At 54.9% G+C, this 11,185-nt stretch overlaps 1 protein-coding gene across 3 annotated transcripts in view; it reads right to left on the bottom strand.

The window, feature by feature from the left end:
• ATP1B4 (ATPase Na+/K+ transporting family member beta 4) overlaps positions 1 to 9,135 on the bottom strand; it is an 11,096-nt gene extending 1,961 nt beyond the window's left edge. The window contains exons 1-8 of one of the 3 annotated variants that reach the window (XM_015625934.3): positions 8,911 to 9,135; positions 8,653 to 8,716; positions 5,868 to 6,030; positions 3,081 to 3,209; positions 2,149 to 2,253; positions 1,709 to 1,905; positions 1,024 to 1,080; positions 278 to 373 (exon numbers count right to left, since the gene is read on the bottom strand). In XM_015625934.3, the coding sequence (XP_015481420.1) occupies positions 278 to 373; positions 1,024 to 1,080; positions 1,709 to 1,905; positions 2,149 to 2,253; positions 3,081 to 3,209; positions 5,868 to 6,030; positions 8,653 to 8,715 (810 nt within the window). In that variant the 5' untranslated portion in view covers position 8,716; positions 8,911 to 9,135. Of the gene's footprint in view, positions 1 to 277; positions 374 to 1,023; positions 1,081 to 1,708; positions 1,906 to 2,148; positions 2,254 to 3,080; positions 3,210 to 5,867; positions 6,031 to 6,624; positions 6,984 to 8,652; positions 8,717 to 8,910 lie in introns of those variants that run through there. The other 2 variants (XM_015625932.3, XM_033514050.1) reach the window with 2 other exon arrangements.
• Positions 9,136 to 11,185: the final 2,050 nt, after the last annotated feature.

Raw genomic sequence — 11,185 nt, 5'->3', positions numbered from 1 at the left:
CACACACTGTTACACACACACAGTTACACATTCACACACACACAGTTACACATTCACACACTGTTACACACACAGTTACACATTCACACACTGTTACACACACTCACACACACGGCTTGTCAGACACAGAAACGGAGCGCTGTAATCGCAGTGCCCACGGCCTCCATCCTGCCCATGTCTGCCCAAAATAGCTCCAAAGCACATCTGGACCCTGTGCAGCAGCTCCTGCCCTCCCATTCCCAAGGAAGCATAACAGAGCTGCCAAACCCTTACTCACGTGGGTGAACTTGCCATAGTAGGGATAATACATGAGGTCAAACGTCCCGTTCCCAGGGTAGAAGTCCACCGACCTGAGGTGACTCTCATTGCCTTTCTGTGATCAGAAAAAAAACAGAGGCACATGCACACACATAGGTCATGGGACACAAAATACAGATCCCTTCAGAGCTTGTCTCAGAGCGAATGTCCCTTGCCAGCCCCCAGCTCAGCTGTGCTGTGTTTGCTGTGAGCCCAGTCACGGCCCTGCTTCCAGCCCAGGAAGAGTGGAGCTATGTGGCTATGGGCAGGGTTACAGTTTGCTGCCTGGTGATTCCCTACTGCTCCTTTGCTCTCTAGGGGTGTGATCCAGCAGCTGCCTGGGCAGTGGGAGCCCTTCCTTCAGCCCATTGCTGTTGGCTTGCAGGGTGCCCGCAGGACTGAGGGTGCTGCAGAGCAGCTGGAGATGGATATGAGCATTTCCTACATCTTGCCACAGGTCCAGGCTCTAGCTAGGACCTGGCACCAGGCTGCCCCAGGGGCTGAGTATGCCTGTGCCTGTGAGGCTGCAGGAGCAACAAGGGAGGCAGGAGACTGGTAACCTCTGTCACTCTCAGCATACTGGCCTCCAACTGTGCTCAGACATGGGCAGCACTGTGTCCTGTGAGTGTTTGGGGCTAAAATGAAGACAAATTGTGCTGAGGTCCATCAGGAGGAGACATTTGACATTGTACCCACCACACTGCTGGGCAGGGAGGAAAGCAGTACCTGCACTTTGCAGTCCACACTCACAGGGACCCCGGCACCAGGGCGGTAGCCTATGATCTGCAAAAACAAAAAACACCCATGCTTGTATGAAACGCAGTGCCAAGCATGAGCTGCCTCCCTTCTCCAGGGCCTAAACCTTTCTGGGTGCCAGACACACTGCTCAAGACAGGAGCTGTGTGCCCCTGCAGCAGGGTCTGCCACCCCACACAGTGCAACCTGCCCACGGCTGAGTGCCAGATTGCTGCCTGGGAGCAGAGCACACAGAGGGAGTCCAGACCCCCTGGAGTAACACAGCCTCCTCCCCACACAGTTCACATCCCTCCATGCTTATTTTCCCAGCAGTGAGCACTGAACCACCATGCTATTAGACTTCAATTCAATTAAATTCTAAGAAAACTCCCATTGTAAAGCATCTTAGGTCTTTGGGTGTTCCCCTAAAGCTCAGTTCCTCATGAAGAAGGGCCTGGCAGAATACCCTCCAAGCACTAAGGCCTCAGCAAATCAAATGGAGCAAGATTTATATTATTTTTTTAATGTTTTCTAGCAGATTTGGCCAGCAGGTTTGGGGATTCTAGTTCCCTTTTTCCCTGGGCCTGAGAAGTGAAGGAGTTTCAGTCCCTGTGTGGTCTTCATTACACTGGAATGCCCCAAAGGAAGGAATTAAAACAAGCAGCTTTCTCTGTACCCGGTTCATCTTCAGCAGGATGCAGGGCTGGCCTCTGGAGTAGCCAAACGTTGGGTCCTCGATGCCAGAGCAGTTCTGCAGCAGCGAGCGCTTGAACTGGCAGGCCTTCTTCTCCTCACTGTCGTTTCCCCCTTGGATGAAGTACTGTCCTGGGACACACTCGATATTCTTCTCCTCCTGGAGTTTGTCATCATAAGCTGGTGGGGGACCAAGAGATTTGTTAAAACCCCCCGAGACCTCAAACTCTCAGAGGACATCTACATGTCAAAGGCATTAGGAATTCATACCTGGAAAGGCAAAGCTCCCTCCCACAGCAGCTCCCATTGCCCTTGTGAGCCTCCCTTTCCAGATGTGGCTCGTGAGGAGACCCCTGCACCACATGCATGTATCCATGGATAAAAACAACCTCACCATGACTCCCAGGGTGACAAAGAGCTCACCTGCTAGGAAGTGGTGCATGCTGTCCACATAGGGCTGCCACGTGTTGGGCTGGGAGACATTGAAGGCAATGGTGAACCCATTCAAGTACGGTCTGATCATCACTCCTGAAGAAGGAGACAGACCCTGATAAAGCAAATGGAGGTGGAGCAGCCATGGGCTTGGGCTGTGTGTTGCAGGGGCTGGTGCATTGCGACTGGGCTTGGGCCGGGCACAAGCATTAGAGAGGCAGCACCAGCTCTAAATCAACTCTCTCCTCAACCTTCATTTCACCCCTGGAGAACACCATACACATCAAAATATCCCAGGAAACATGGGAGATGTGGAGAGCCTCAGTAGTGTTGTGGGTTAGTGATGGACTTGTGGCTGCACAATGTGGCTGCAGGTCCCCTGTGTTCCCAGCTGCAGGGGCAGTTCCAGACAAGGAGCAGGGCAAGGGGCCCTTCTGTTCCCCACCAACACAAAAACACAGTGAAAATTCTGTGTCTGACATAGGGAAAGGATTTTCTGAACATTCTCGTGCCAGAACTCCCCAAAATAATAATGCATAAAGGCTACTCTTGATTTGTATTTTATTTTGAAGGCATAAGGTATAAAGGGCCAGCAGCTGAAATGCATCAGCATCACCTATGAAATACCTAAACTTGGCTTTTGCCTTGAGAATAGTGATAACAATAAACAGTGCAATTAGAATAACAATTAGTATCATCAGGGTGAATGCTTCTCATGGGGCTTTTTAAGATGTCTGGTCCTCTGCAGAGAACCTGCAGCTCTGCCAGTGCCCTGAGGTGAGACCACCCTGTCTTAGGGGAGGGCTGGGAGACTGTAGGAGTGCACAGCTCCAGCAGGGCTTTACCTGAGGTCCTAGCTATGCCATTTTGGTAGGACACCGATGGGCAGAGGTGCCCAAGGCCAGGCTGGCTGGGGTACATACCTGGCGGAGACACGCGGTCCCGGAACCTGGGTGTGTAGGGGCTCAGCGTAAGTAGCATCACATACAGGCAAAAGGCAAACATTCCCGCCAGGCACGTGTAGAAAATGAAGTAAAACAGTAAGATCAAGCCTGCAAAAGAGACAGGCGTGTCCCTGTTAAGGCAAGCAGAGCATATCCCGTGGGAAGCGTCCCACAGGGATGCACAGACGTGCTCAGCACGGCGTCCTCTGCAGCTCTGAGTCCATGGTGGAAGTGGGAGCTTGCACTCCCAGCCCTGCACACAGACTCTGGTGTTTCTGGGTGCAGGACTCTCAACTGCTTCGGGGTCAGGGTAGATGCTGGTGGGTTCTGTATCCCTTTTGCTGCATGGTCCTTCCCAGAGCTGTGTCAGGACCAGGTCTGTGTGTCCACCTACCTCAGCTCTCTCCAACAGATGGATCCAACATTCCCTCTTCCTACCCTTCCATTACCTCCTGGCATGGTAACATGCAAAGGTACCCAGTGGCTTCAGCCAAACTCCTGAAGGGGCTGTGAGGTGATGCTCCTGCCCTGATCCCTGTCCCCTGCATGGGAGGGACCCTGGTGCTGGGACTGAGCAAGCAGCATCGCTCAGGGCTGCAGCACCACTGACTGTTTCATAGCCCAGACATTCAGGGAATGGGTTTGTTTTTCCTCTGGACCAGACTGATGGCTGAGGATGTCTCAAGAGGCCACAGCCTATGAATAAAACCCAGCAGCTCAGAAAGCAAAGCGAAGCCCTAACCCAAACATTTCCCAGGAGAAACGTTCCGGCAGCTTGGAGGGAGCCCTGGGAACACAGATGTGCACTCCTGCCGTGCTTCTGCCAGGGCCATCGTGCTGGGAACCACTGTGGGGCTGTGTCCTGCTGAGGGCTAAGCCGGGGCAGATGGGACCATCACTGCTGCTGGTGGCACAGAAGGGACAATATCCAGCCCTGACAGAGTGATGCTGGATGTGCCTCTGCCCCAGCCTGGCAGAGCTGGAGCTGTTGTTGGAACACCAAATTGATGTTTGTTGGGACCTCTTCCCAGTACTGCTTCCATTTTTATGTTTCCTACAGCGCAGCACAGAGTGTTGTCACCAGCAGAGAGGGGGGTTCAGCCTTCCCCAGGGGCTGGGGCCTCCAGTGATGACCTTGTGGCCAGTTGTCTCCCTTGCAGAGTGCAAGTCCCCTGAGGCCCCCATCCCAGGGGACACCTTTAGAGCCAGCACAGGGAAGCAGCCCCAGGCTGGGGAAATTCCCTCCTCCCCACCCATGAGATGACAGTAGGAAAGTTCAGCTCCACTCACTTCCAAATGCTGTCACTTTGAAATAAATTTTGATTTTTGTAGTAACTTCTCTTGCCCCCATATAGAGACATGTGAGCACATGTGTGTGCACCAAAGGCATATATGTTCACGGGCAGGGGGCTCATATAGCAGAGCACAGTGATCCCAGGGGACAGGAGGATGCTGCACCCTCTCCAGTGTTGCTAAGCACTGCCAGCAGTACCTGCCAAGGTCACATCCACACCAGACTGAGCAAATCCTCTCACAAGGGTCTTCTCAGAACCTAGAAGAGCCTCCAGAAAACCAAACTTACATTACCAAGGACTGTCACCCTACTGCTTCCACACTTTACACATTATGCCTTCCCATCCAGCAAAGAAGCAGAAAAGCTGGTCTGCCTCTGTGGCCAGCAAAGGGCACAGGAGCGCAAACATAAATGCCAAGGTCTGTACCAGACTCATACTTGAAGGTTTTCAGACTCCTCTGGTGCTGGTGGGCAGCTTCCTTTGTTTCTCCCAGCTGTCAGCACAGGTTTTGCAGGAGACCCAGAGCTCTTGGGAGGGGCATGGGAGGGCTGTGGGGCTTGTGGTGCACTGTCAGTGCCAGCCAAGGGCTGCAAACACCGAGCCACAGCCCCTGGTAGTTCACAGCCTTACACTGGTGGATGTGCAGGTGGCTCTGGGTCAGGTTGGGATTTTCACTCTGCCTGTGCTAGCAGAACAGAGCTGCAAAGGTGGGTGGCACCGCATGGGCTTGTGGCACCTTGATTTTGGACCAAGCCTGCAGCAGTGCTCACCCCACAGGCTGCTCTTAACCACCCGGGGCACCTCCAGACTCAGCAATAATTTTTGAAGGCCACATGGATGTGGAAAAAGTAGACAGGGCACTCAGAACCATCAGAGCTGGCACATCCCAGTCCCCTGGCTCTGACAGCACTGTGGGTCCTGCTGTGGGCACCCTGTCACTACCTGGGAAGCTGTGGGGTGACAGTGCTGACCAGCCCTTCCCTTCCCTTTCTAGAGCCAGGGCTCATTCAGGCAGGGAGGGCTGCTCTGCCCCCACAAAACACCTGCCCCACAGCAAGGGCACTCTTCCCCCACCAACCTGATGACTCCAAAGCCACTGTAACAGGGGTCCCTGACTTACCCAGGCACGGGCAGAAGTGCTGGTGGCAGCAGGGGTGCACAACTGCAGCAGACTGACTTGCAGCTCCCATGCTTGTTCAGGCTCTAAACTTCTTTCTGGGACAGTCTGGGCAGCCCGAAATCTGCTTTCACATTCTCCCTCAACATTAACCTCCAGACCAAGGGTAACTTTTACATGGTTTTCTGCTTGTCCTCCTCACTAGTTATTTATTGCACTAGCTAGAAACATTAACATTAAAGAAATGGGCAGAGGTGGTCATCCAAGCTGTCAAAGACATTCACAGGCAAGTGAATCCATTGTGAAGAAGAAAAGGCAATAATCCCCAAAACTGGGGCTTGAGCAAGGACCTACCCCAGCTCTTGGCTGTTCTCCCCAAGCATGTTCTCTCCTCCGGATTCCACAAGAATATCTTCATCTCCCCAGCCAGGTCTGCCCAGGTTTTGCTCCCCATGTCTGCCTTAGGCTCGTCCTTCTCTCTGTCAGGATCCTGGACCTTCTCCTCATGCTTATTTTCCTGGAAGAGTTGAAGAACACAACCCCCACAGGCAAGCTGAACTTCTCATTGGCCAAAAATAAATGCAAAAGCACTTAATATCTGGAAATGTTTCAAATTTCCATTTTCCCATCATCACTCTTGAGTTAAAGAGAGGCAGTTTTGGCTGTTCCAACTTAAGATCACTTAGAACCCAGCATCCATTTTTCCATGACATGTACGTCACTGCTGTCACACTGGGTACTGTCTCCTTGTGCTGGCATTTACAGAAACTCATCTTTTTCCACCTGCATGAACATGACCAAAGAAAACCTGTGATCTGGGAAGGCTGGAACCGTTCCCACACTTCTGCAACATCTCTGAGTTCAAGTGCACATTCTCTGTGCTGCCACAGATGATAGCAGGCAGCAGTATTTAAGAGATCAAGCAGCTTGTTTTTCTTGGCGTGTGAGCAAGTGTTCAGTCTTTGAAGAAACCCCTGCGTTGTTACTTTTTTTAATTACACCGAGCTTCAGGGAAAAGCATCTCCCCAGGTTGCGAGAGTTTGTGTTTTGCCTAAGGGGTGAATACTTGTTTGTCCAGAATTCAGGAACACAAATATCTCTGTACCTGTACCTGGGCAAGAGTCACTTGAGACACGGAAGCCGTCCTTCGTTCCCCTTGAATCCGGGCAGGTCTCCAAAAGCAGGCTGGTGGGAGAAGGTGCTGCCCTTGCTCCAGCTCGGGGCAGGGCTGGGCCAGGCACCGCCGGGGAGCAGGGCGATGCTGTGATCTGGATGGGTTCATCGCTTCCCCGCATTTTAATGCAAACGCTGTCGCAGGGTTCAGAGCCACGCTCCCCGACCCTGCCGGGGCTCCCCGAGGCTGCAGTGCCTGCCCCAGGCACGGACCCGCAGCAGCTGCGCTGCAGCATCGCCCCGGCCTGTCTGCGCTCAGCGCCGGAGCCAGGACACACAGGGGAGATATCTGCAAGCCGTGGGTTGCCCCGGGCAAGCCGGGACGTGGCCGGCACCTTGGCGAAAGCCTTGCTTGGAAATTCCTTTGAATTGGGGGTGAGAAATTAAACTCTGCTCAGACACACAAATACTGCAAAACAGTGAGAACGGGAGGAGAATACTGGCTCCAAAGCCCGAACGTGTCCCCCGGGGAGCCTGGGCAGAGAGGGGGGTGTAAACCATCCCCATCGCGCTGACTGCCCTGATGGGCTCTAAGGCCCCGGGGGGCTGTTCTGGGAGCTCTCCTGTGCCAGAGCACTGCTGCCAGCAGATGCCCACGGCTGCCTGGACGGCCAAGGCAGCGCTTGGCACAGGTCCCACAGCCCTTCCCGAGCCAGCTCCTGCATGGCCTGAGGTGCAGGGTACACAGGGTACAGGGCTGATGAAAGCAGCGGATTTTGGAGCCGGAAAGCAGCAGCCCCAGCACGAGTCAGCAGCAAGGACATGGACAGAAGGTGTGGGGGATGTACCCTGCCAGGACACTCTTGAGGGAACAAGTGACCCACGAAGAGGGGGAAGAGGAGGTGTTCTCCTTCCACTCTCCCCGTTAAATAAAAGAGCTACCAGCAGATGTTTGGGAAACAATTCTGACAGAGTAGGGAAGACTGTCCAGATGAACTCCACACCGATGCTTAGTGCTGCATTGGGGAAAGCCCTTTGAATTTCATACAAACTTCTACTGGAGGCAGCAAGAACCCACACTCAGAAGCTTCTACCAATGCCTAGAGCTGTGAGGATATGGGGGGAAATAGGGGGAAATGGGGGAAATGGGGGGAAATGGGAGGAAATGGGGACAACCTCCCCCACCATAAGACCTCACCCTGGGAACTGAAGGAGGCTTTTACATGGAGAGAAGTTTCCAGCTCTCCTGGCTCTATGCTATGTGACCCTTCACTTGATGAAGGGTCCTGTCCTGGTGGCTGGGAAAGGCCACAAGGGGCTCCATGGCAGCCCAGGGAGGTGGAGGAAGCCCCAAGCTCACCCCATGGGTCTCTGTGGGGAAGCTGGGCAGGATGGGATGATCCCAATACCAGGTTCCTGCCACATGTCTCTCAGCTAGGGAGCTAGGTCAGGTCTGGAATGAAGCACAGGTGGTTTATCTTTGCAGCCCAGAATAGAAGGGGTCTTGGAACAGTCCCTTGCACCTAGACAAGGGGCAGAAGGAGTGGCAGGAGCTGGGACAGGAGTGCAGTGGGGCAGGGAGAAGGCAGAGCCACGGCAGGATATGCTGGGACACTGGACAGCTCTGAGTCTCTGCCTACTGTAACAGCTTGGGAAGCAAATCTGGGGTTCCTCTCTGGCAAAATCATTCTGTGCTGACTGCTGTGGGTGTCCTGGGGGAGGCCAGGAGCTTCTCCCCATTCTCACCTCAGACCAGGTCAGTTGTCAGAGTTGGATTTCTCCTGCTGAAATCCAAGTATGCAGAACCCAGGTGTTCCTGTCCCTTCTAGTCTCCCTCACCACCCAGCACCATTGGCCAGACCTGCCACTGCCCTTTTCCCCCCACCATACCAAGTGCTTTGCCTAAGAGAAAAAGCAGCATTTCCTAGAGAAAAGTAGTTACAAAGTGATCAGCCACAAAGCAGGTCCTTGCAGCAGCTCCCACCTCACCTTGTGAAATGAGGCCAGCAGCCCCCAAAATACTCACCACCTCCTGGCTGGGGCTCCTGAGCTGGCCCTCCATGCCACCAGTGCTGGTGTTCCTGTCCATTCTTGGGTGGGAAACACAAAAAACCGTGAGTGTTAGCACAGCAGCACTGGCCCCCGTGCGGGTGCTGTGTCGTCTTGGCTCTCAGAGACTCACAGACAGAGCCCCCTCCCCAGCACTGCTCACCAGCCCTACAGCTCCCCCTAAAATAGCAGCTATGCCGAGTCTGTGGGGAACAACGCTGCTTTCCCTCCCTACCCTGCAGAACCTTGCTGTTCAGGAGTGGATCAGAAAAGAACTCGCTTTCCTAAAGGGGATAAGCTCGATGCAGCAGGATCCTTCCTATCTCGAGTCCTCTGGCATCTGGTGCCCTTTGCAGCAGCCTCACTGCATCCTGCCTCATATTTGAGTTCCCATCACTGCCAGCCAATGCCCTACATGGGGAAGCCAGGCTCTTCCCCCAGGAGACCGTGTAGCTGTTAATAAACATTAACAAATCGCTGGGGTTTCCGATGGCGAGAAGTGTCGGTCAATGTGTGCTTGTCAGTCACAGCAGGGCCGGGGTTAACGATTGCGAAATCTCTTTTGCGGTAAAGGGGGCAGTGAGAGGGGCAGGCAGGTCTATATTTATCCTCTGGAACAGAGACAGCAGCCAGGGGTTCACAGCATCGGTTTTCTCATTCCAGGTCCAAGAGCTACCCACAGCCTCTCAGACAAAATCCAGAGGCACACCTTGCCGTGACGCCCTGCAGACCGGGGCTGGGCAATGTCAGATTTTCCTCCATCGGTGAATTACAGGCACGAGATGATGCATGGGGGCACGATGGGGGGCACGATGGGGGGCAGTCACACAGAGATGTGATGGCAGCGTGCGGGGGCTGCCCGTCCCTGGTGGTGTCCACGCAGCTCTCGAGGAGCAGCGGGACTCCTTCTACACGTCTGTCCCAGCCTGAGTTCGGCACGATCCACCTGCTCATTCTCTTGGCCCGTTTCCAGTGGGACCGGTGACCCTTCCTTTCTCCAGAGAGCCAGGCCCTGTTCAAGGGTGGGGAAAGGCTGCCTTGCCCCAGGCTGGGACTTTGCCCGAAGGCACGGGGACGTCTGTCCCGGGCTCCCGCAGGACGGCACGGTGCCATCCCAGCCGGCTAAGCACCATTTCTCCCTTTCCTCTCCCGGGCATGGCTGACAGCCGCTCACCGGCCGTGCTAATAAATGGGCACAGCGGGAAACAAAGAGCTCTGGCAGCTGCCCCGGGCTGCGCGGAGCTGGCCGGGGCTGCCGCTCGCCAGCCGCTCGGTACCGGTGTCGGTGCCGGTGCCTGCCCGCAGCCAGCCCGCCGGCAGCTGTGCACACAGCTGTGCCCACAGCTGGATCTCCTGGCCAGGCTGGCTCCGTGGAGCAAGAGTTGTCTTCCCGAAGCTCGGGACGTGGAACGGGATGCAGGTTTTTAACTCGGCATGGGCAATTGTAGGGCACCAACAGCTCCCCGGGAGCGCACGCAGGAGGGAGATGAGACCTCTCCTCTCCATCACTAGCACAGGGTGAGGGCAACTGAGCAGGAGGGGAGCAGTGTCAGCCCCTCTGTCCCAGCAAGCGAGCTCGGGGCTTCTCTTCTTCATCCGAGGTAAATAACTGCTCTTTTCTCTGGAGATGATGTGTTCTTTCCCATTAATTGATCTGGGCATTTCTAACTTGCCTCCCGCATCGCTGTCAGTGTACACTTTCCCTTTTCTCCTGGGAGAAGCTGGTCATTAGGCTCTTATCCAGTAAAAGTGTGGTTTTTTTTAAAGCAGAGATAGGATTAGCTTCTTTTAACTTGATGAAATATGCTTGAAATAATTACGTGATTTGTACTTATCACTTCTCAGCCCAGGATATTAGAGTGATTTACAAGCAATTATGAAGCCTGCTGGGAAGATGCTTTTATCCCCATTTTGCAGATAGGACGTGGAAAACAGAGGTTGAGGGCCTGTTCTTGCTCTTTGTCCATGGCCACGGAGATTGCAGATGATTGCTGTCTCCATGGACTAGGGCACAGGCAGCAACAGGCATTGCCACTGGAGCGATCTCAGAAGGCCGAGAAATGAACTGGGCCGGTGGCCGTGTCGGGATGGCTGCCCGGGACTGTCACCTGCACCTTGGGGAGGAGGGAGATGGGGAGAACTGCGCGACAGAGAACTGCCAGGGAGATTCTGGCGAAAGGCAGAATCTGAAGGCAAAGGGATGGAGAGAGGTGGGGAGAGAGGTGGGGAGCCCCTCTGGCCCAGTTGCCGGTGAGCGCGCCGAGATCTCCCAGAGGCGGGACAGGAGCTGTGTCCCTCCAGAGATGGGGAAGGTCCTCCGTCCACCCCGGAGACGGGGCGGGAGCTCCGTCCCTCCCAGCCCAAGCCCCCCCGGGGAAAGGCCTGTGCGCTGTTTCCAGGGCGGCCCGGGCGGGGAGCAGCGCTCCGGACGGGGCCGCACACGGCCGCTGCCCCGCGGGGAGCCGGGGCAGCGCGGGCGGAGCGGAGCGAGGCGCGCCGCGGCAGACAAA

The sequence above is a fragment of the Parus major genome, chromosome 4A, assembly GCF_001522545.3.
Source record: "Parus major isolate Abel chromosome 4A, Parus_major1.1, whole genome shotgun sequence".
In the NCBI taxonomy this organism is placed as follows: Eukaryota; Metazoa; Chordata; class Aves; order Passeriformes; family Paridae; genus Parus; species Parus major.
The sequence above is the reverse complement of the archived record's forward strand: the minus strand, read 5'-3'. Positions and strand labels throughout refer to the sequence as shown.